General features: G+C 35.7%; 1 protein-coding gene across 2 annotated transcripts in view; it reads right to left on the minus strand.

The window, feature by feature from the left end:
- The window catches only part of LOC150102728 (tubulin epsilon and delta complex protein 1-like), a 220,276-nt gene that overhangs the window by 48,139 nt on the left and 145,913 nt on the right, over nucleotides 1-26,224 (minus strand). Inside the window, exon 5 of one of the 2 annotated variants that reach the window (XM_090399398.1) lies at nucleotides 22,365-22,454. The exons of the other annotated variant lie outside the window; for it this stretch is intronic. Coding sequence (XP_090255524.1) covers nucleotides 22,365-22,454 — 90 coding nt within the window. The remainder of the gene's footprint in view (nucleotides 1-22,364; nucleotides 22,455-26,224) is intronic. 2 annotated transcript variants of the gene reach the window in all.

A 26,224-nucleotide genomic window follows, 5' to 3' on the forward strand; every position in this document is an offset into this window, starting at 1 on the left:
ATTTACCTACATCAACACAAGAATTTGACAAAAATTAAGAAGCCAGGAGAGAGTGATTTTTTTTTTCTCTCTCTCTCTCTGGATAATGATCTCCCACAGAAATATCCAAATGAAACCAGATGGAAGTATTCATGGATAAAAGTTATGTCCAAGAGCTTCAGAAAGCATTGAGAAAGCATGATTATACACAATGCAGGTATCCTACATCATCAATGGCATTTCAGTTTTGGATAATGATAAGCTACTTGTAGCTAATGCAAACTAAGTCAAAAAAGGAAAATAAATTCAAGCCATGATGAAACCTAGCTGCAATATGCAGCTGGCTTTCATGAAATTCTTCTCGTGAAAAGACTTGGAATACTCCTTTGAGAATGAAATATTATAAAAGGGATGAGAATTTAGACTGAAATGGTGAATACAATAGCTTTTGATTAAATGGGCTACATCAGGAATAGCATAATTTGACCTGATTAAGTAGATACCCCAATTACATGAATTTGCACATGTAGAGTTTAAAAGGTGTATGAAATAAGAAAGACAAGTTTAGAAACTTTATTATTATTATTATTATTGAGTAGCAAAATTACAAACTTATAAACAACTGGCTTTAATTCAAGTAAAATATTTCCCATAAAAATACTTTACGGCAAATATAAATGCCCACATTAATTAATTGATTCCCATTCTTCAAGTTTCTCTTGCTTTTGTATTTGGCATGAGACTGTAGACCTTGCATTGTAGACCAGTTATATTAACTAGTTTATGGTGATGATGATTGGTGTTAAGTGGCTGGTTTTTAATTTAAGTAAATCTATTTTTATCACCAAGTGTCAAATTTTTTCCTGGCATTTTTGTAAAGGTTAAAAATTATAAAAACAAAACACAGGACAGTAACAAGATTTCTATACATGTTACACTAACAATCACATCCACAAATGTTAGAAGTCACTGCAAAAGTGAGAGAAACTAGTTACAAGTTCATTCTTGGTTCACTTGACTGAATGAGCCAAGCAGTGATTACATCTTGTTTTAGTAATATGCTAGCCTTTCATAATAAAGTTACAACAGCAGTAGATGAGGAAAAGGCATATACCCATTTTCTTGGATTTAGCAAAGGCATTTGACAGGGCTCCACATGATAAGCTGATATTTAAGTTACAGCACATGGGTTTGGATGTCAGGTTGGTCAAGTGGATTCAGGATTGGCTGTCCGATAGGTATCAGAGAGTTGTGTATGGCGGGGCAGTTTCAAGGAGGCAGAAGGTTACAAGTGGGGTTTCACAGGGCTCAGTACTGGGAACCTATATTGTTTAACCTTTATATTAAAGACATTGTCAGTGGATTGTAGGGGGATATCCAGTTGTTTGTGGATGATGTGAAGCTGGGAAGGGTTATAAGTAATAGTGCAGATGTGGTAGTCCTGCAGGGCTAATAATGGGCAAATAAATGGAGGTGTTGGTTTAATGTAGCAAAATGTAAGGTCTCGAGGTTTGGGACACTGCATACTCTATTGGAGGAGCTATACTGGAGGAAGTAGGGGAGACAAGAGATCTGGGGTTGATGATTGACAGAAACCTGAAATTCAGGGGATATATTGCAAAGGTGGTGAAGGATTGCTGAGGATTGCTGCAATAACGAGAAGGATGCTGATCTGCAGAGATAAAAGAGTTATCATTCCGTTGTATAAGCCCCTGATCAGACCACACTTAGACTATTGTTCTCAGATTTGGTCCCCAAGATTTGAAAGGGATAAATTAACTGTGGAAAGGTACAAAGGCAGATAACAAACACAGTTTCAGGACTGTACAATGTTAGTTATGAGGATCGGCTGAGGGAATGTGGACTGTAGAGTTTGGTGGACAGAAGGAAAGGTGATATAAGGGGGACCGGAAAGTAATCAATTATTTTTAATAGGTAATTTTTAGCCGATTGCTTTTTTCTTAAATAACACATAAATTATTAAATTTGATTTTTTATTTAAATATTAGCATTACTTTTCTATTTAAAAAAATCTGTTTTTTTTTAAATTTTAGATTATTTTTTTAATATGGCAGACTTTAAAGTTGAAAAGCACCATTTACGTCATTGTATGCTGTTTTTGTTTCACCAAGGAAAGAATGCTACCGAGGCTACCAAAATCATTTGCTCAACTTATGGAGATGTATTGAAGGTTAACAAATGTCAGTGATGGTTCAGGAGATTTGCAGAAAAAACTTTTGATCTCTCTGATCGTCCTCGATCTGGAAGACCTCTTACTCTACATGACGATGCTCTTAAGACTCCCATTGAATCAGATCCAAAACAAACCATAAAAGAATTAGCAGAGAAACTTAATTCATCATAGTCAACTGTCCAAGAGCACTTACATAAGAGTGGCAAGGTTCTTAAACAGGGTGTATGGGTCATGAACTGTCAGAAAATAATAAAGCACAGAGACGGGCGATTTGCAATTCATTGTTGACCAGACAACAAAATGACCCCTTTTTGGAACGAGTCATAACTGGTGATGAAAAATGGGTGCTGTATAAGAATAATAAATGCAAAAAACAGTGGCTTTCTCCAAATCAAACACCTAAAGATGGACTTCATTCACAAAAGGTTCTGTTGTGCATTTGGTGGGGTATTCGTGGAATTATTCATTACGAACTCATGGAACAAGGTAAGACTATCACAGCAGCCATCTATTGTGAACAATTAGAGTGACTACATCAAGCACTGCTAATCAAACGTCCTGCGCTTGTCAATCGAAAAGGGGTAATTTTGCAGCAAGATAATGCAAAACCACATTCTGCAAGAATGACTCAAGAAAAAATTAGGCAATTAGGATGGGAACTTCTACCACATCCTCCATATTCGCCGGATATTGCCCCTAGTGACTATCACTTATTCAGGTCCTTAGAACACAGCATAAGAAATAAAACCTTCCATTCACAAGATGATGTCCAAAGGAGACAAAGATTTTTTGTCTCCAAAGAAAAAACTTTTTTCAAAAAAAGGAATTCTAAACTTAGTAGATCGTTGGAATAAGGTTATAATTAATGACGCCGATTATAGAATTGAATAATGTTAATTTGTTCTTTAATAAAATTTATATTAAAAATGTAGTTCAAAAAATTGATTACTTTCCAGTCCCCCTTATATGATTGAGATTTTTAAACTGTTAAGAGATAGTTACAGGGTTAACACTGGGGAGTTCTTTCGCTTGGTTGAACAGTAGGAAGAAGTGATAACAAGGGAGGAGGAGGAGGCCATTCCTGGAAGTTACAAAAGGAAACTGTGAGCAAGAGGATGAGTAGTGGTTTTTTGTTTGGAGGGTGGTTGAACCATGGAATACATTGCCTGATAGAGTGGTGAGAGCAAGAATAGTTAATGAGTTTAAGGTGTGGTATGATAGACTTTGTGTTTCCTAGGAGGGACCTCCCACAATGAGTCTTGATAGACTTGTGTTTTCTAGGAAGGAATTTCCCATGAGTCTTTTGACTCCTTGGAGGCCTAAATAATAATTAAAAAAAAATAATAATTTTTCTAACACCACAAGTGGTCAAAGTTACTGGCTGGTCCAATTAAACAGTATTGTGTCCAATAGAAATTAGGTAAAGTCTTGTTACATTCTCATTTTGCTTTTTTTTGTTCTAGCCTTGTCCCCACACAACAGCTGCCCCGATGAACTGGAATCTGCTGTAAATGCTTCAATACTTACAAAGATTTGTTTTGAAGCTGAATTCTACAAACTAAAAACGTCACTAACATCCATTATCTTCTCACCTGGGAAATAATCGTTAAGTATAGTATACTTATATCATCAAATCTGCATACAATACCTTATCCTTATTTCCAGTTTCTCACACTTTCATACTTTCTGAGTTCACTTTTTCTTTCGTTCTCCTGCCTGCTGTACACACAACAATTTTCTCCAGCTGCTCTAGCTCCCATTTTGTCCTGTGGAGGACACCACGTAAACACACCATTTCACTCCTTACTAACCCTACATCACTCACATAACTTTGTCCCTTCTTTCATGCTCTCATTCAGTACTTCCACATTGCCAGAACACCTCTGCTATCTTTCACTTGTTTTTCTATCTTTCTTTAGTGACCCTTCCCATAATACTTTTATTATGGGACTCTTCACTACTTAGACCAGTTCTGACCTTTATTGAGGTCTCAGACCCAGAAGAGATACTATGGTGGAATTAACGCAGATGTCATTTCCCATATACGAGTATCACCTTACCCTTCCCATAATGCATGGCATTATGCACCTGAAATGATGTGTGCTTGTCGTTATGGGATACCAAGGCAAGTGATGTAAATTCACCAGCCTCTATACACAAGTAGCGTAGTCATGAAGACAATTCAAGTGCAGACTATTTGCTTACACCTGGATAAAGGATTAATCAATATAAATTTTCTGGAAGTTTAATGTAATTTTTAATCAAGTGTGTGTGTGGGGGGGGGGAAACTTTCTATATCTATTTCTAATCCAGAGAATTTTAATAATAAGATATGGGAAATATGACTTTTGCATTAATTCATCTTGGTATCTCTTCTGGCGATGGCTCCCAATGATGTTCCTGGAAGTTACAAAAGGAAACTGTGAGCTCCTTTTAAAACAAAAGGGAGGAGTTTTTGGCATTGGTCAGGGCGACTTTCCAAAAGTTATAGGAATTAGTGAGACTTAGCTAACAGCAGATGATGTAGTTACAAGGATAGAATGAAGGGTTTAGTATTTTCAGGGAACATACAGAAAGTAGGATGGGAGGGAGGATAATGCTAATGAATAGATTAGTCAGAGGCAATGCCAATTCCTTTGCAAATTCTCAAAATGCACACAACAAAAAGTTGCAGAAGTGGCAAGAGATTAGCAAGAGTCTGAGAACAGAAAGCAGTGGTTTAAAGTAAGAATCAGAGGCATGTCAACAAATGAGGAAAAACAAGTTAAGGTGAAATTATGCATGGAAACTAAACGATCAGAGGAGTACTTAAAATGTAACAAAATCATGTTTCCCTGGCCCAAAAATTAACAATATTAGTCATGCCATCTGGATTCAAAAAAGTAAGGGGAAATAATTAATTGTCTTGGTTGCCACTAATGATCTGAGGGGTGAGAAGCATTCTATGAGAGAATATGTAAAGGAGTTGTTAGACAAAGCGAAAAATGAAGAGCGAGACGGTGAAGACTATAAATCTCCTATGCTATGATAGAGGCAAAGTGAGAATGAAGACAATGATAACAAATGAATCAATATATAGGTTGTGCAGAATGATGTACGATTTGTGGATCTGTGGTCTGTGTTTGATGGAAAGAAGGATCTGTATAATGCTGACAGACTGCATCTAAATGGTTTCGGTGTTAGGTATCTAGAGAAAGAGCATTGTTCACCAAGCGTGCTGAAGCCCAAGTCAAGAAAACTTAAGCAATTAGGGTAGAAGCAGTTGAGTGTGTGTGTGTGTGAAGACACCCATGAGGGGTGAGAATGATCACATGCAGAATTTAGTTTCTCAAGCAAAAAATAATGAATAGATTAGTCAGTTCAGGAAGTAAGGGTGATTGGAGTCTTAAATGGATGCTGCAGTTTCTATATACTAATGCCAGAAGTATTAGGAACAAAAGGGAGGAGTTTTTGGCATTGGTCAGAGCGACTTTCCAAAAGTTATAGGAATTAGTGAGACTTAGCTAACAGCAGATGATGTAGCTACAAGGATAGAATGAAGGGTTTAGTATTTTCAGGGAACATACAGAAAGTAGGATGGGAGGGAGGATAATGCTAATGACAATGGATGAATTACAGTCAAAAGGAATAGGAGACAGATAAGAGAGTGGCTGTAAATTTGAAGCAATCTGGTGCAAGATCAAACTGGTAAGGTAAAATATACAGTTGGTTATAGGCCTAGGGATTCCAGGGATGATCTGGAAGACATGCATCGGCAATTTAATACAATGAATGCAGATCAAGTAATTATTATGGGAGATATAAACTGGAAGGAAGAAAGATCATGTGGCAAGAAGAGATGGAATTTATACACCTGTGTATAAGAGACACTTGAGGCAGAATGTGATGGAGGGTACTCAGGGTGTGAGAATATTGGAACTGGTCATAAGATCGGAAAAGATATCCATAACCAAAATGGCCGCATTGCCTCCAATTGGTAAAAGTGACCATGCAGTTATAACTTAGGTCACAACAAGCTTAGGAGGAAGCTTGAATCTGTGCCATACCATAAAACCCTGCAAGGGAGGAATGTTAGTGGTGTATAGGAGATAGTTAAAGGGCTACTAGAGGAAGCAATATTAAATTGCATACATAAGGTAAGGAGGATTAATCATGCAGGAGTTGGTTGGATGAGTAATATCATTAAGCATGAGATGCAGAAGAAGAAAACAATGTGGAGATTATATAAGGAGAAAGGTAACCAGCAAACTCACAAACAGTACAAGGGTCAGACAAGAAAGATGACCAGCATGGTAAGGAAGGAAAAATCAGATTATATGAATCTAGCAAAGCAGGCTAAAGGAAATCTCAAAGAGATCTTTCATTATGTGGCAAATAAGATGAAGAATAATTATGGAAATTAGAAGAAACACATGTATACACCACAGTGAAAATTATTTAATTGTAAATATTTCATCCTAAGTATCTTAGGACATCATCAGTACAGTATTTAAATAAAAATTTATAAGTGTGTTTCTTCTAATTATGAACGCACCACAGGTTTCGTTATTTAAAAAATAAAATAAAATAAAAAAAATAAAAAAATAAATAAAAATTATGGAAGATTAACCTTCATGACTGATGACGGTGATGATGGAGAGAAGCAGATAAAATAGTTCAGTTACTGAGTGACTACTCTGAAAGGATAGATCATCCAAGTGCAAGTGAGGTTACTGCTGTGACATATATGACAGACAGATGAGGAAATAGGGGTGGATGAATTGAAGGTTCTCAGGGGATATTGCAGAATCTCAATATAAATACAGCTGTGGGATCAGATGGGATAGCAGCTCGAGTTTTGCAAGAATGTGCAAGGGAACTGACAAACTCTCTGACTGGGCTCTTTAAGTCTCAGCTCTGATAGAGTTCCAAGGGAGTGGAAAGAGGACAAAATAATTCTCTTGCATAAGGAAGATTCTAATACTGCAGTAGCAAACTATACACGAATCAGTATTTCAGGAATGCTGGTAAAAGTACTGAAAAAATTGGTGAAAAGGAGAATTCAAGAATGGGTGGATAAGAATATGATATTCTGAGCATCAACATGGCTTTGTGAAGGGTTGGTCATGCCTTAGTAATTTACTTTTTATAATAAAGTAACAGCTGAGTTGGATAAAGGAAGTGGCTACATGATGATGATTTTGTGGATTTTGCAAAGGCACTTGACAGAATACATGGAACACTGTTATGCAAATTAGAACAAATAGGGATGGATATGACACTGGTTAAGTGAATAGGAGGAATGGCTGTTGGGCAGATATCAAAAACTGGTATATGTAGGGGCAGAATCAATGCAAAATCAGGTGACTAATCAGGTAACTTTGGTGTGCCAAAAGTTTCAGTGCTGGGACAATTGCTATTTAATTTGTACATAAATGATATAAGAAATAACCTGAAAGGAAATATTCAGTTGTTTGCTGATGATGCAAAATTAGGTAGAGTAAAAGTTAATCAAGGCAATGTGGGGAGCTTGCAGGACGTTTTAAACAGGCTGTCATTATGGACAAAAGATAATGGATATCAGTTTAATGTGGAGAAATGTAAAATTATGTATTTTGGGATAAATAGATTACAAGCTGTGTACCATATCGATGGAAATGTACTTCAGCAAACAGATGAAGTTATAGATTTAGGGATAGTGGCAGAGTTAAAGTTTAGATGACATATTGCTAAGGTTGCTAATAAGATTACTTGGCCAATGAAGAACAAACAAGCAAAGATAAGGAAGTTATTCCTCTTTATAAGGCCTTGATATATTCACATCTGGATTATTGTGCTCAGATCTGGTCTACTGGGTTTCTTGGAGATGAGTAAGCAATGGAGAAGATTTAGAGGTGAGCCAAGATGGTAAGTGTTCCATGAAATGTTCCCTATGAGGACAGATTGAGTATGTGGATTGCAGAATTTGATTGATAAGAGAAAAAGAACAGATATGGTAGAAATGTTTAAGTTACCTAAAGGGTTTTATAGGACTGATGCAGGGGAAATGTTTTGGCACTTGGCTAGAGGGACCAGAACAAGAGGGTCATCCCTGGAAGTTTAATAAATGTGTGAGGACTAGATTTTTTCTGCTTGGAGAGTTGTGAATGAGTGGAATGGGTTGCCAGAATCAGTTGTGAATTCTTTGTCTGTTAATAAGTTCAAGGAGAGGTATGATATACTGTGTGGAAAGTTTGGATTTCCTGCGATGAGTGTTCGGACTCCATGGAGATGTCCATACAATAATAATAATTATCAGCCATTTTCTGTCCACTGCTAGACAAAGGCCTTCAAAGTCCTCCTTTCATTTCTATTTTGAGCCTTTCTATGCCACTGAATTCCTGCCATCTCTTTAATCTCATCTTCCTAATCTCTTTGGTCTTCCTGTAGCTGTTTCCATTTCTACGATACCTCTCTAATAAACCTTTTGAGTGTTACTTCTTGCAACATGACCTGCTCATTGCATTTGGATCTTTGAATGGCTGTTATAATGTCTCTCACCCAAGTATTGTCCATTATATTTACAACAATAATATCAAGTAATGATCTTTCCATTTTCATCATCTTGGTTAATTTTTTAGTCAAAGTCCATGTTTCATATCATATTATCATACCTTCATATCATATTATTGCAAGGATACAAGTCTGAAATATTTTTCTTTTAAGGCAGATTGGGATGTTTCCCTTTAGTGCTTCAGTGTTTATCCAAGGCTATCCAGCCAAGTTGAATTCTACATATTTTTTCTTCTTTACATTCATCCTCTACTGTGATGTTTTATCCTAGGTAAACATAGGTTACTATATGAATTTGTGTCCACCTGTACTGGTTTTTTAGTGATGTATTTATTATACATTACTTTTGTTTTGTATTTTATATTTAATCCTTTTTTTATTACTTTATTATTATTATTACCCCAAGACCTCATGAAGTCAAAGACTCATCTGGGAGGTCCTGTTATCACACACACATCTCATCATACCGAGCCTTAAACACACTCAAACTCCTTGCAGACACCACACTCTCGGGCAAGGCATTCCAATCATTCACAACTTTGCAAGAAAAAACCTGCCTCTCACTCCCCTACTCACACCATCTTTATACAGTTTCCAGGGATGACCTCTGGTTCTCCCTGGATCTCCCACTATTCTCTATAGAACTTCTCCACCATTGATCTTATAACAACCCCTTACCAACTTGTAGGTCTCTATCATATCTCCCCTTTTCCTCCTCTCCACCAGACTCTGCAAATTACATCTTCTCAATCTTTCCTCATACTCAACATTCCAGAGGTCAGAAACTATCTTAGTCAGTCTCCTTTGGACCCTTTCCAACATCTCTTCATCCTTCTGAAAACCCGGTGACCAAATCTGGTCACAATAGTCCATGTGTGGCCTAATCAAAGCCTTACAATCAGTTTCTGATTGTAAAGATGCAGTTGAATTTTTATATATATATGACTAAGTATATAAATGTAAATTCTTTCCATTCCTTGATTTTTAAGGGCTACTAAAATAGCTAATTTTGAGATTGAATTAAATGCCTTTTCAAAATCAATGAATGCTAGACCTAAGGGTTTTTGGTATTCATTTGTCTTATTACATACATATTATCAACATGCTGTAATGTTTTCTGAATTCTATTTGTTCTGGAGGTCAGCAAAAATCTATTATGTTTTGTATTTAGCTGCTAATGATTTTTTTGTAACAATTTTGTATATTGTAGAAAGGAGACTGACATGACAGTAAATTTTAATATATTCTAACTCCCTTTTTATAAACTATAAAAAGGATAGCATTGTTCTAACTCTTTGGTATTGTCTGACTTAAACATGATATATAACTTTTACTTAAGTCATGAGTGATACACCACCTTCTTTCAGAACTTCTATTGTTAGCTGATCTTCACCTCCTGTCTTTCCATTACTTGTGCTATCCATTGCATATTAAACTTCCATTAAAAGATCACAGGGGATGCTTAAGAGTCAAAGCTGTATAACTGAGAGGAGACCTCCACAAAGTCTTTAAAGGAATGTGGAGAACCGACCAGAGCTTCTGACCTAATGTCCAATCCTCACCTTCTCGTGGTGCACCCTGTTGGGTATTTACCCTGAACGAACGGGGATGGGCTGGCAATTTGGAATTTAGCCAACCAATTGTATTCTTATTGGCTTAAACCAAAATACAAACTGATGGTACAACATGAAAAATTCTCATGCCGGCTGAGGTGTCGCCCGGTTAAACAAAGCCCCGGTTGTTTTTGCCAGGGACCCAGGGCGAACAGCAAAAAAGTCAGCTACTGGAACAAACCCTAAAAACACACCCCAACTCAATATCACCAGAGTTGAAGATCAGTACTATCAACATAAGAAGCCTGAATGGCAAAGAAATGAAGCTAGCTGAGGAATTAGATAAGTACCAGATCGACATAATAGGAGTGACTGAAACGAAAAAGACAAAAATTGGCGAGATCTTTCTGAGCAATAAATACAAAATGTTATATTCAGGCTATTACAATCAAGGAAAAGAAGGAGTAGCCATAGTATTCAACACTAAATATGAGGCTAATCTTCTTGAATGGCAGGCAGTCTCAAGTAGAGTGATATGGGCAAATATCAGAATGGGAAACTGGACAATGAGACATTTGTGCCTATGGTCTCACAGAAGACTCTACTAAGGTAGAAGTGGAAGAAATTTTTTGAGGCTCTAGAGAAAGCTACTGACACAATGAAAAAGGAAAAGTTGATCCCTATTGGGGATCTAAATAGCAGAGTAGGAAATGATTGTCAGACATACAAAATTATTTTGGGAAAATTTGGAGAAAAGAGCAAAGCTAATAATAATAGCAAATACCTGTTGGATTTCTGCTCAGGACATGAACTGGTTATTACTAACACCATGTTCCGACATAAAAATGTGCACAAATTCACATGGAGAGAAGAGGAAAGGAATAATAAGCAAAGTCTCACTGACTATGTTATCATTGATAATGATGTTTTCCCCCAGGTGCAGGACACCAGAGTGTACGGAGGATTTGAAATTGGAAGTGATCACTATTTAGTCTTGAACAGGATAAAACTGAATTTCATATTGAAAAGAATAACAGGTAAGAAAGTTTTAAAGCAAATAAAAGTTGAGCAGCTCTCAGATGTGAACTGTAGACTAAAATACACAAAGATTATTGAAAAAAAAATGAAAGAATTTGAGAACAGGAACCAAACCTTGGAGATTCAGTGGCAAACCATGAAGAAAACCATGATTGATTCAGCCACAGAGGCATGTGGTGAGGTTGTCTGCAAGGATAGAAAAATCAGAACTCCATGGTGGACACAGGAAGTTAAAGAGGCAGTAAAGGAAAAGAAGAAAGCATATCAAAAGTTCCTGGCAAATAAGTCAGCTTTTGCTCTTCGAGAATACAGAGACAAACGTAAGAAAGCTAAACACCGAGTAAAACTAGCTAAACAAAAGTCATGGGAGGACTTTGGCATGAACATAGAAAATAAATATCAAGAAGGTGGTAAGATATTCTGGAGGTTGTTGAAGAAGCTTAGAAATGGAGGAAAGAGTGCTGTAAAAGGAGTTAGAGATGATGACGGTGACATGAAAACAAGAGAAAAAGGTATCCTTGAAGTATGGAGTAATTACTTCAAAAAATTGCTAAATGAAACAAGCAGTGATAGCACAGTGGTAAAAAACATTCAAGAGGCATACAGTCAGGAATACATATCCATACTTGAAGCAGAAAAGCCATCAAAGGCTTGAAATGTGGAAAGGTAGCAGGATTAGATGATATTCAACCAGAAATGCTGAAGTATGGTGGTATAAAAGTCTTACAGTGGCTGCACTGCAAGTGGTTGTCTGCAAGGATAGAAAAATCAGAACTCCATGGTGGACACAGGAAGTTAAAGAGGCAGTAAAGGATGATTGGAGTACAGCTCTCATAGTACCCATATATAAAAAGGGAAATAAAACTGAATGTGAGAATTACAGAGGAATTTCGCTACTGAGTGTTCCTGGCAAGATTTATGCAAGTATACTTGAGAAACGGTTGAGAAGAATTGTGGAAGAAAAGCTTGGTGAAGAACAAGCTGGATTCAGGCCAAATAGAGGCTGTCAGGATCCAATCTTTACTTTACGACAAATAGTCGAGAAATCATGGGAATATAACAAAGATCTGTATTTAAGTTTTGTCGATCTGGAAAAGGCATATGACAAGGTGGCAAGAGAGAAGCTATTCAATACGCTACAGTTATATGGTGTCAATGGGGCATTATATCAAGCAATACTTAGTTCTTATTTGAGTTGTAAATCAGCAGTTGGGATTGAAGGAAGTACAGGAAGATAGTTTAATGTTAAATCTGGTGTGAGACAAGGATGTACATTATCCCCTCTCTTATTCATTATCTATATGGATCATATTATGAAGGAAAGTAGTATTAAACCTGATATCAAAATTGGAAATGTTAATGTCAGCTCTTTGCTTTATGCAGACAATGTTATACTTCTAAATAAATCTGCTACAAGTCTGCAAGATTCCCTGACTAAATTGAATAACTGTTGTAATAGATATGGTATGAAAGTCAGCAATAAAAAGACAAAAACAAACAAAATAGGTAAATTGTTGAAAATGTCAACTACAGTGTGAATGGAGGTCCTGTGGAACAAGTAAAACAATTCAGCTACTTAGGCACGATTTTTAGTGAAGATGGTAAATTAAATATGGAAATAGACAACAGAATCAACAAAGCTGGTATGGCAGTTTTAGTTTTCTCTCTTATTCCATATGAATAAATTCATATGCAATATGAGAGAAATTAGTCAGAACACTAAATTAGCTGTATACGAGACAGTGTTCAAACCAGTTTTAACCGAGGATCTGAGAGCTGGGTCAGAAGTGTAGCACTTAACCAAAGACTAGACTACAGATATGAGTCCTGAGAAAGATTTGAGGAGTGAACAGATATCATCAATGGCAATATCATATTAAAAACGAGGATATTAGTAAAGAACTTGACATTGTCAGCATCCAGGAATGTGTCAGCAGAGCTAATCTCAGGTGATATGGTCACTTAAACAGAATGGGCGAGGAAAGATTAGAAAAACAAGTGTTCTCTGCCAGGTTGGCAGAAAAACGGCCCAGAGGAAGACCAAGATATAGGTGGATTGAAATGGTACAAAGTGTCTTAGATGATAGAAATATAAGATCTGATAATGTTGGAGTCTTGACAAGTAACAGACTGATTTGAAGGAAAATTGTGGATAGGAAGTTAGCAATGATATAAATTTTTCATGTAGTACTATCATATCCTGTACACCCCTTGAGGATACATGGCAGGAATTTGATGATGATGATAAAAGTTCACACATATTTCTTCCTCTTCCATTTGGAATATTACATTTATTTTTGTATTGGTTTACGTCTTGGGAATCATCATCATACAATTTCGCATAAAAGGATTCAATTCTTCTTATGATCTGTTCTTTGTCTTTAATTAGTACTCTATTTTCATCTTCAAGGATTATTAATTTATTTTGTTCTATGAACAACTCCCTTCTCACTCCTTTTTGGCCTCATTGTTTTCTATTGTAATTCTAATTTTCCTTCTTCTGAAGTTTTAATTTCATGTGTCATCTTTTTTCGTATTGCTTTACATAGCTCCAAGAGTTCTATTCTATTCCTCATGTCTAGATCTCTTTTCATTTATCTTCTCTTTCTATGAAGATTTAGAGTTTCAAACAATTTTCTTTCATCCTTCTTTCGATTAGTTTCATCAATCCCTTTGGCACACAATATCTCATTTAATCCCACAGCCATATTTGCATGTGATTCTGCAATAGCTTAAGCATTTTCATTTGATTAACCTATATTCATGAGTTCCTGTGACATCTGTAACAGCAGTATCTCCACTTGGATGATACACTTGCAAAGAAGTCTCTCAGTACCTCAACAATTTTGTCTGTAACCTCACCATCATCAGCACTCATTGAAGTTACCCTCTTTCCAAAGATCTTCCTTTAACTTGATGCATAACAAAAGGACTCTGTGATTTTCCTTGACTTGCTTGGCTAATTTCTTCTCAGTTGATTTTGCCTTTTCATGGTCATCTTTCTTGCCAGTACCTTGCACTGATCATGAACTTGATTCTCATCTCTCTATATACCACACTCCATAGCATTTTCTTTTTATTTTGAAGCTTCTGCTTAATGATACTATTTATCCATCTAACTTCTGATTTATCCTCATAACCTTGAGTATATTCTGATACTGTTTTTTTCAGACATCCCTTTACTATCTGTAATGCCCTGTTAACATCCTTCTCTTGTACGAGGGGTGGTCTGAAAAGTTCTCAGCCTAAACATACATGGCAACACTATCAGCAAGATTTTTTTTTTTTTTTTTTGAAGGTGGTACATCTGTCATAAGCATCCATGTGAAATTGCAAGTCATTCTACAGCTGTCTGAAGCAAACGTGTTGTCTGTATCCCTTGAAATGGATAAAATTGAATATCGTGCAGTTATAAAATTCTTTGTAACAGAAAGTTTAACGGCAAATGAAATTCATTCGAAGTTCATAAAAGTTTATGGACACTCTTCTCTTTTGATTTTGACAATTAAGAAATGGGCTGCCGAGTTTAAACATGGCCGTACAAGACTTGAAGATGATCCACATGAAGGAAGTCCAAAAAGTGTAACAACACTAGAAATCATTGATCGAGTGCACGATATGGTATTGGATGACCGGTGAGTCAAAGTGCATGAAATTACTGAGACTACAGGCGTTTCAAAAGAACATGTAGGATATATTTTGCATGAAGAGTTGCATATGAAAAAGCTTTGCACAAGATGGGTGTCACGCTTGCTCATAGCAGATCAAAAAAACACACACACATGAACATCTCTAAGCAGTGCTTGAAGTATTTAACAAGAATGAAACTGATTTTGTGCATCGATTTATTACTATGGATTCATCATTACGCACTAGAATCCAAACAGTAGTCAAAACAGTGGACAAGCTTGTTGTTCAGCACCAAAGAAGACAAAGTCAGTTCCATCAGCAGGAAAGGTCATAGCATCGGTGTTTTGGTATGCTAAAGGCATTTTGTTTATTAATTATCTTGAAAAGAGTAAAACAATAACTTAAAAAATATTATTCCGATCTTTCAGCCACACTAGATGAAAAAATTCGTAAGAAAAGAACAGGTTTGCAGAAGAAAAAAATCATCTATCATCAGGACGATACACCTACCCACAAAGGTGTTTTGGCAATGAGAAAATTAAGGGATGTGCACTATAAATTGTTGGAACATCCACCCTATTCCCCAGATTTGGCTCCCTCTGACTTCTATCTTCCCAAAACTAAAACTCTTCCTCACTGGTCAGCATTTTTCTTCGAATCAAGAGGTGATTTCAGCTCTAGAGGGGTATTTTGCAGATCTTACTGAGAATCATTACAGGGACGTTATAATTGTGCTGGAGCGCCACTGGAATAAATGTACAGTGGTGCCTCGCAGTTCGTATTTAATTCCTTCCAGAAACCCGTTCGAACTATAAATCATTCAAAGTCCGAATCAAGATTTTACATAAGAAATAATGGAAAGCGAAATCCGTTCCCATATCCAAAAAATTTCAATACTTTTTTTATTTTATCTATTTAAGTTTTTTAATGTTAATTTAGAAAAAATTAAACAAAATAATCTCATATTTATTTTATTAATTTTAATTATTACAACATAAAAATAACAGTGAAGAATATTTTTTTAATATAAAAATCACAAAGACAAAAATAATGCTCCCATTGTTAGCGTCTTCTTTCTGCTTCTTAGCTGGAGTTGAGAATGCTGATTCACATTCTCTTTTTTCTGCACAGAAGAATCTATCTAATGTTGTTTGGCGCTGATGATTTTCCTTGATATTTTTAAAATAACCCATCACGTTGTCATCGAATAAGTTGATATTCCTGGTCACAACTGTCTTATTAAGGCGCCATTTTTCCGCAATGGCTTGTATTCTAACCCAAACAGAGAATGATTCTTGAAGGTCAGCATTGGAAATGCATTCTTTGGCATCCTTCTCTTCCATAAAAATTTCTTTTTCCACTTCTTTTTGCTGTTGATCGTGAAGATGTTGAATTTCTTCTGTGCTGAGTTCGATTTTACGATCATCTATTAACTCCTCTACATCCTCATCACTCACCTCTAATCCCATAGCTTTACCCAAAGACACAATTTCATTTACAACAGACTCTTCTTCACAGCTTACTACTTCACTGACTGAAATACAGAATTCATTGTTTTAATAGAAACTTCTTTCCATGCCTTATCGACGATCCTTAAGCAACGAAGAATGTTGTAATGCTCTTTCCAAAATTCTTTAAGAGTCAGTTCTGTGGCATTGGTTATTTCAAAGCACTTTTGAAACATAGCCTTAATATAGTTTTTTGAAGTTTGAAATCACTTGCTGGTCCATGGGTTGTATGATAGAAGTGATGTTGGGTGTCAAAAACTTTATCTTGATGAAACTGAATTCACCAACTAAATCCTCCTCTAAATTTGGGGGATGAGCAGGAGCATTGTCCATCACTAGAAGAGCTTTTAATGGTAGTTTTTTTCATTAAGATAAGCTTTTAAAGTGGGAGCAAATTCTTGATAAATCCACTCAGTGAAAAACTCTCTGGTAACACACACTTTCGTGTTGGCCCTCCACATAACACCAAATTTGTTCTTTATAACTTTGTTCTTTTTAAAGATGCGTGGATTTTCAGAATGGTAAATGAGCAAAGGCTTTATCTTACAGTCTCCATTAGCATTACCACAAAGCAGCAAAGTAATTCTATCTTTCATAGGTTTATATCCCGGTGCCATCTTTTCTTCTTTTGTGATATAGGTCCTTTTGGGCATTTTTTATCCAAAAGATACTTCTTTCATCACAATTAAAAACCTGTTGAGATACAAATTCCTCACTATCGACGTAAAAGTTTTTACAAATTTGTCCATTTCTTCTACATCGACACTCACAGCCTCTCCGTGTATGATAACACTATGGATCCCAGTACGTTTTTTGAATTTATCGAACCAGCTTCTATTTCCTTTAAACTCCCCATTTTCGGTACTGGTCTCAGGTGTGCGTTTTTTAAATTCACTATGCAGATGTTTGGCTTTCTCACAAATAATTCTCTCAGTAATAACGTCACCACCTAATCGCTTCTCGTTTATCCACACTAAAAGGAGTTTTTCTATCTCTTCAATAACATGTGATCTCCTGGAGGTCAATGTTGTCACATCGTTAGTCACATTTGCTGCTTTATTGCTTCTTTATTCTTAAGAATGCTACTTATCGTTGACTTTGATATTTTAAACATCGTTGCCAGATCTGTCAAAAGTGTACCGCTTTCGTGTTTCATGATAATTTCTTTTTTCATTTCAATTGTTGATACTACTTTTCTTTTAGGTTTTGTTCTTTCTACATTCTTGAATGCCTTGGGCAATGAAAAAAATGCCAAAAACAGTTAAAAATTCTCTACACAAACATATCGCGCAATGACTAGGCAGTGTAAAGTAAGGGACAACGCACAGCAGACTGAGACAGACACACGCTGCACAGGCATGGGAAGTGAGTGAGGGAAATTAGTGGGGGAGAAGCATGCCCAATGGTGTGCCGAAACTTTCTAATGCTTTATGACTGAGTTCCTGGACAATAGTTCAAACTTAGAAATACAGTTAGAACTGTGAATCAAATTTCTTGCATTCTCAAGCGTTTGAACTCTGGAACGTTCGAAGTACGAGGCACCACTGTATTCGTCTTAAGGGAAATTATGTTGAAAAATAAAAATAATTTTGAAAGTATAAATTCATTTTTTTCATTGTTAGGCTGAGAACTTTTCAGACCACTCTCGTACATTCTCGTGCCACAGCACTGCATCAACTTGATTCATAAGCTTGACAATAACCCATTCTGTAGTTCCACATATACTCCTTTAAACTGAGAATTTCACATGGCTTGTTTCCATATCAAATGCCACATAGCCTTTCCCCAAATCAAAGGCAATGTGGCTACCTCAGTTATGGACAGATATTCTGATCCTATGACTGGATCCAGCACTCTCAAGCTCTGGGCTCAAGCTCTTTTTTAGTCCCCTCAAATAATCACCTCTTGATAAATGAATAATGCTATATTTTCTTCCTGCCACATGATCTTTCCTCCTTCCAATTCATGTCCATGTAACCAAATTCCTCCATAATAACTGCCCACACTCATCATGCTGATTTGCCAAAGCATGTCATCGACATCTTCCCCCACACCCATCCCCAGCCTATAGAAGCAAACAAATTTATTTCTACTGGTCTTTATCTCTGCACACTAGATTTTACCAAATTAAATACCCTTTCACATCTATCTTCTTGATGAATGATCTACTCTTTCTGAATGCAATTCATCTGTCAGTAATTTCTCTTCCAGAAAATACTATAACTCCAACTTTTCGCTTCCACACTTTTAATGAACAATGCATTCTAAAAGCAATTAAATTGATTTAGAGTTTAGTACAATCTATCAGCATTATGTAAGTCCTGCCATTCAAATTCAGTTCACATGTCTATGACCCACACATCATTCCTTTTGCATAATCTAAACACCAATTCATTTGCAATCATTGCCCTCCTCAACTTTCCTCTATTATTCTGTCGAAGCAAATTATTCTCTCAATCTTCTTTTTCACTTTCATATGTTTCCTGCCTTCTCTAATATAATATCTATAACAGCATTTAAATCATTGGTAACTGCCAAACTAATCAATTCTTCCACCTTACCTTTTTTTACATTCAACAGCTTCACTAATATTACTTTTTGCATCAGGAAAACAAGGTTCAGTTATTCTCTCATTAAGTGCTCCTCTTACCACAGAATTATATAAAAAAGTATCCTTTCTCTCCAATCTCTTGCTTTGTTGCAAGCTTCTATTTCTTACCTCACACCTCTTTAACTGAGGTTTCTTGACCACCATTGTTCTATTAGGCATTAATATCATACTAACAATATCTAGGATCATAAAATATATATATATACATACATATTTACATACATACATACATACATATTTACATATATATATATATATATATATATATATATATATATATATATATATATATATATACACACACACACATACATTTCTTTAGTTTTTTTTCTTAAAACTAAAGAAATCATTATTACACACTCACAGACAGAAAATGAACAAATTAAGTTATATTCTAATTTTCAAATTTTCACTAAATTTGAAAAAAATACTGCTTATCTTTCTGCACCACTAAACAAGAACCATAGTATGGTTATTGTCAAGGAATCAGAATTACAACCAAAGCAACTGAGGTTATGAGGCCAGTGTATTACATCCAACTATGCATTCTCCGTTTTTCTGTTAGGAGGAATGAAAACCAGTTTTTGTAGGAAAAAAGAACCTGCTGCTTCAGTAGAAAACTAACTAACTCACATTCAGAACCTTATAAAAACAGTTCTTCACATCCTAGACGGAATTCAAACCTAGGTCTTTCCAAATGGAATCATTAATACCCAGTATGCTATGGAGGCTCTTCAGTATGGAAAATGGAAAGACTTAATACTGAAAATGGCTGCAGGCAGAATGTTACTATGATTGCAATTTGTTAGCACAATCAGTGTTCTACAATACTGATCGCACAAATTTGTCCCCCCCCCCCCCCCACATTGAATGCAATCGAGCTAAAACTGTAAATGATATCATTCCTGTAGTAGTACTGGAAAGGCTGAAGCAAGATGAAACAGAGCCATCCCCAACAACTCTGAACAGGGAGTACAGGGGAATTGTTTGTTGTAGTAGATAGTTTATTATAGGATTTCCTTTAGAATATCGTATGTATGGAGTTTGGGGTGAGATTTTTCAGCAGCTTTAGTCAGTGAGTGTTGTTTGATATATCATACTATTTTCACAGCCATGGGCAAAACAGCTCAGTCTACTTCTTTAGGTATTTTAGTAGGAAGAAATCAAGGCATTTATTAATAGTCTATACTGGAAGAAAAATAATATTTCAAGCCACTGGTAGAATTTTTTTCTTGTTTTGTTTTTGGTTATAAATAATTATCATACCCATAGTTCTTGCAATATGATTCTAAATCCGAGCATATCAAAAAGATGGATAATTTCCACAATTAAGGAAACAAACTTAAACTGCTGACAAACCATGATTTAAACAAATCCTTGATTTATCAGTAATCGATAACCAAATATTGGCAGTTTTCTTCTACATGATACAGAAATGGAACAAACACTAAAATCACAGTGTTCAACAAACTGACTCGTGTTGTCCACTCAAAGTCAAATGGGTTCAAATCACGCAAACACATAGGAAACAAATTGCTGTTTCCCATGTGCTTATTAATATGGAAAAATGCATAATATTAAATCCAATGCATGAATTAATGAAAAAGAGTGACTGGTGACAAGGATATGTTGGAAAGGATCCAGAGAAGATTCACAGAGAGACCAATGTATTACATTGTCTTTCTGTGAATTTTTAGGCATTTTTATGTCAATGCTTGTTCATTTGCATTGGAAATGGTAATCAAGAATAATGAACAGATTATGAATAAGAGTATAAATAGATTGCATGAATGGGAAGGTAAGTGAAACTATCAGTTCAATGTTGCAAAGTGCAAGGTTTTGAGGTTTGGTAAGTAACGATGGGATGCAAAAGTATACACTTGGTGGGGAAACTTTGAAGGACGTAGAGGAGATGAGAGATCTGGGAGTGGTAGTGGACAAGGACCTGAAATTCAGGGCTGCGTGGCACAAGTTGCAAAGACGTCACATTGGAAAATGACAATGACATGCAGAAATGAAGTAGTTATGATGCCATTGTATAAGGCCTTGATCATGCCTCATATGAATTATTATGCACATACATGGTTGCCAGGTTTTCGTAGTGACGAGGATATGTTGGAAAGGATGCAGAGAAGATTCACAAAGGTGGTCAGTGGTCTTTGGAATGGGGAGTACAAGAACAGATTGATAGAATGTATATTGCAAAGTCTTATGAATAGGAGGGGGGGGAGGAGGGGGTATGATTGAGACATAAGCTAGTTAGGGGTTGTTATCAGGTTGACATGGAAGAGATTTTTCATAGAATATGAGGGGTTGTAGAACAAGAGACCATCACTGGAAATTATAAGGAGGGTTTGAGCAGAGGAGTGAGGATCAGGTTCTTTGCAAGAGAGTGGTTGATGAATAGAATGCATTGCCTGAGTGTATTGTGAATGTAAACACATTGAATCAGTTTAAGGCATGGTTGGATCAGCACTCAATGCTCATCCAACAATGCAATATGCAATAGTGTGTACCTCCCACAATGAGTCTGACTCCATGCAGGTCAGATGCTAATAATAATGCTGGTTTCATTTCAGCCTCTCATTTGTTAAAAAAGGGTTTATTCTAAAAGGTTTCTTCATCCTGACACAAAGTTACTGAGAGAATAAATAAATATCCATTCTATTATTTGATACAAATAAGCAAAATGTTTGCCATTGAAAATTTGAAAAGTTTTCAAAGAAGTCAAGGGCACTGCACCACTCAGAAATATGTTCAGGAGGAGTGCAGTAACTAGAGGGAAGGGATCCACCCCAGGCAGCACTTTGAACCTTTTTGAACTTTAGCAGTTAATTCTAAAATACAGTCTCAAGAACTCATTTCCAAATATTGTAATACTGTGAATTTTCCTCACAATTGCTGTAAGTGTTGCTAGTTGTGAGAGGAGTTTTTCTAAATAAAACTGATTGAGAATTATCTACATTACTATGAAATAGTCTTCGCCAATGTCATCGACAATTTTGTTAACAGAAAAACAAGAAAAATAACATTTTAGAATGTTGAAATTAAAGTTTTACTTCAAAAATAAACATAGTGTTTTAATTTATTTCCCTATACATCGTTTTGACTTTTTGTAGTATTTCTGGTGTGTGTTGAGAGGGGCAGCAAACTCAGGGACTGCCCCAGGAGGCAAAAGTTCTAGCTACACCACTGAAGGAGTGTTATGTAAATTTGTTCATTTACATTATCTGCACATCAAAATTAAATAATTAAGGTAATCTGTGTAACTCAAAGTTAAGACTTACACTCAAAAAACAATCAGCATTGTAGTTGCTTACCTCACAAATAAGTTCAGAACTGTTGAGCATAGCAGTGTGAGCCATGTTTAGATCAGTAAAAAGGAAATACCTTTTGGTTTTCTGATGAATCTAAAATAACATAACTGATTAATGGTTTATAATTAATATACAGCAATCCCTTGATTAATGTGCCCCCGATTAGTGCATCGTTTTTTTTTCTATACCCAAATTCGATTAGTGCGCCTATATACATTTTAAAAATAAATGTTACAGATTTTAAAAATTTTCTATCTATAAATTTTTATGGCTAACTATTTTAATAAATCACTCACCAGGATGAAATAATTTAGTTACTGATTTAAAACATTTTACAAAGTTATTTTTTAATGGCATACAGTACTACACTATTTTCATGTACATTATGTTTCAAATCTACTGCCAAAATTTATGTCTTCTGCTAATTACATAGCATTTTGCTGATCATATCTCGTGCTTCGTTTGCGATTGTTTTCCTTACTTTTTTATTTTACAGTATTTTCCCAACCTTTCATCATGAGTAAAAGAATTAGTGAGCAAAAAAGTGGAAGTGTGAAAATGATTCGAAGAGTAATCTCATCGAAAAAAAAAAACAACTTGAAATAATAAAAAAAAATGAACAAGGCGAGTCCAGAGAAAAGATAGAAGAACACAAAAATGGATGAATCAACTATAAGAGCAATTTTAAGCAAAGTTCCTAAATAGAAAGGGAAAGGTAAAGATGCATCAAGTTCATCATGCATGCACTCAAAATCAAAATATTATAATGATTGAATTAGAGAGACTTCTTTCTATATAGATCGAAGATTGTAACCAAAAATGGATCCCATTAAGCACTGACCTTGTTAAATCAAAAGCATTAAGTCTCTTTGCAATCTTGAAATAAAGGGCTATCAATGATGAAAAACCAGAAAAATTCCACACTAGTGCCGAGTGGTTTGAGCGTTTCAAAAAGATAAATAGCCTACATAATGTTCTAATCACAGGCCAAGCTGAAAATGCAGATAAGGAGGTGGCCACAAATTATCCAGAGATTTTGAAGAAAATTGTGTAAGAAAGGGGGGGGGGGCTAATTATTGTAACCAACAAATATTTAATGTCGATGAAACCGGCTATTTTAGGAAGCGAATGCCTTCCAAGAATTTTCTGGCCAAATCAAAGAAATCTCAGACTGGTTATGAAGTCGCAAAGTTGAATGAAATTACTGCAAATGATTTTAGAGGTTTTTCAAATGTATCTAAGTTAATTAAATCCGAATCTGAGGAATTGGTTGATTCCGACCTGCTAAATTTAGATGCACAGCGTGAAGATCGTGAAGAACATGAAGAAAATTTAATCACTGACAAGCCCAAAGAGATTTCACAGAAACAATTTGAAAATATTTTTCGTGCAATCAAAGTTTTTAAGCAGCAATGCTTAGAGGCTGACCCTGATGAAGAGAGAAGCAGTAAAATTGCAGTAGTAAAAGAGGCCATAGAGCCATACCGTCAGTTGTATGAAAAAAAGAAACAGAATGACCACCAATCTACGTTAGCTCAATTCTTTGTTAAGAAGTAGAATAATAAATTTATATTCTGAATATGTTTTATTGTCTTTCAGCTTCATAGTTTTACTTTAACTAGGCCCTGAGACATACCCTAATTCTTGTATAAAAAAATAAGGGTCAAAAAAGAAATTTGAGTGATGAATTATACTTTTTCCCATAGGTTATTATATTCGATTAGTGTGTTTTCAATTAATGCACCTGCTTTAAAGAACACATTAGGCACATTAATCAAGGGATTGCTGTACAACAATATAATATATTGGTAACAAGTTCATTATCCTTAAAACAAGCAGTGAAAATATTATTCAACATAACCATCTTTGTGTACAATATACAAGGATTTTCCTTGTATATTTGGCCTTTGGACATCCAGCCAAAGTCTATTATTGGCCAAATGTCCATTCGGCCAATAATAGACTTGGTGAAATGCAATATTCAGCCTCTACCAGACAATACATTCCTACCTTCCCATAGTATGGCACTGTTCCAAAAGCAGGACTGTCATCATCATCATCAAATTCCTGACACATACCCGCAAGGGGAGTACAGAATATGATAGTACTACATGAAAAATTTACATCATTATTAACTTCCTATCTACAATTTTCCTCCAAATCAGTCTGTTACTTGTCAAGACTTCAATATTATCATTATCCGATCTTATATTTCTATTGTCTAAGGCACATTGTACCATATCAATCTACTATATCTTGATCTTCCTCTAGGTCTTTTCCTGCCAACCTGGCAGAGAACACTTGTTTTTCTAATCTTTCCTCGCCCATTCTGTTTAAGTGACCATACCACCTGAGATTAGCTCTGCTAACGCATTACTGGATGCCGATTTGCCATTGATGCCATCTGTTCATGGCTATAATCTTTCTCAGGACTCTCATATATGCGGTAGTCTTTGGTGAAGTGTTTTACTTCTGACCCAGCTCTCAGATCCATAAGTTACAACTGGTTTGAACACTGTCTTGTATACAGCTAATTTAGTGTTCTGACTAATTTCTCATTTATTCCATATGAATTTATTCAATTGACTTCCCACCATACCAGCTTTGTTGATTCTGTTGTCTATCTCCATATTTAATTTACCATCTTCAGTAAAAATCATGCCTAAGTAGCTGAAATGTTTTACTTGTTCCACAGGTTCCCCGTTCACAACACAGTTGACATGTTCAACAATTGTACCTATTTTCATTGTCTATGCCTTTTTAATGCTGACCTTCAATACCATATCTATTACAACAGTTATTCAATTTAGTCAGGGAATCTTGCAAACTTGTAGCAGATTTATTTAGAAGTATAACATCGTCCGCATAAAGCAAAGAGCTGACATTAACATCTCCAATTCTGATAATTTGTTTAATACCACTTTCCTTCATAATGTGATCCATATAGATAATTAATAACAGAGGGGATAATGTACATCCTTGTCTCACACCAGATTTAACATTAAACCATCTTCCTGTACTTCCTTCAATTCTAACTGCCAACTTACAACTCAAATACAGACTAAGTATTGCTTGATATAATGCCCCATTGACACCATATAACTGTAGCGTATTGAATAGCTTCTCTCTTGCCACCTTATCATATGATTTTTCCAGATCGACAAAACTTAAATACAGATCTTTGTTATATTCCCATGCTTTCTTGACTATTTGTCGTAAAGTGAAGATCTGATCCTGGCAGCCTCCAATTGGCCTGAATCCAGCTTGTTCTTCACAAAGCTTTTCTCCCACAGTTCTTCTCAAATGTTTCTGAAGTATACTTGCATAGATCTTGCCAGGAACACTCAATAGGGAAATACCTCTGTAATTCTCACATTCAGTTTTATTTACCTTTTTATATATAGGTACAATTAGAGCTCTACTCCAATAATCGGGAATTCATCCCTCTGTCCAGGCTTTCTGAACTATATAGTGCAGCCACTGTAAGACTCTTATACCACCATACGTCAGCATTTCTGGTTGAATATCATCTACTCCTGCTGTCTTTCCACATTTCAAGCCTTTGATGGCTTTTTCTACTTCAAGTATGGATATGTATTCTTGACTGTATGCCTGTTGAGTGTTTTTTTTACCACTGTGCTATCCCTGCTTGTTTCATTTAGCAATTTTTCAAAGTAATTACTCCATACTTCAAGGGTATCTTTTTCTCCTGTTTTCATGTCACCTTTATCATCTCTAACTCCTTTTACAGTACTCTTTCCTCCATTTCTAAGCTTCTTCAACAACCTCCAGAATATCTTACCACCTTCTTGATATTTATTTTCTATGTTCTTGCCAAAGTCCTCCCATGACTTTTGTTAGCT

Source organism: Typopeltis vanoorti, chromosome 10 (assembly GCF_054136105.1).
Source record: "Typopeltis vanoorti isolate ZY-2024b chromosome 10, IOZ_Tvanoo_1.0, whole genome shotgun sequence".
NCBI classification, from domain to species: domain Eukaryota; kingdom Metazoa; phylum Arthropoda; class Arachnida; order Uropygi; family Thelyphonidae; genus Typopeltis; species Typopeltis vanoorti.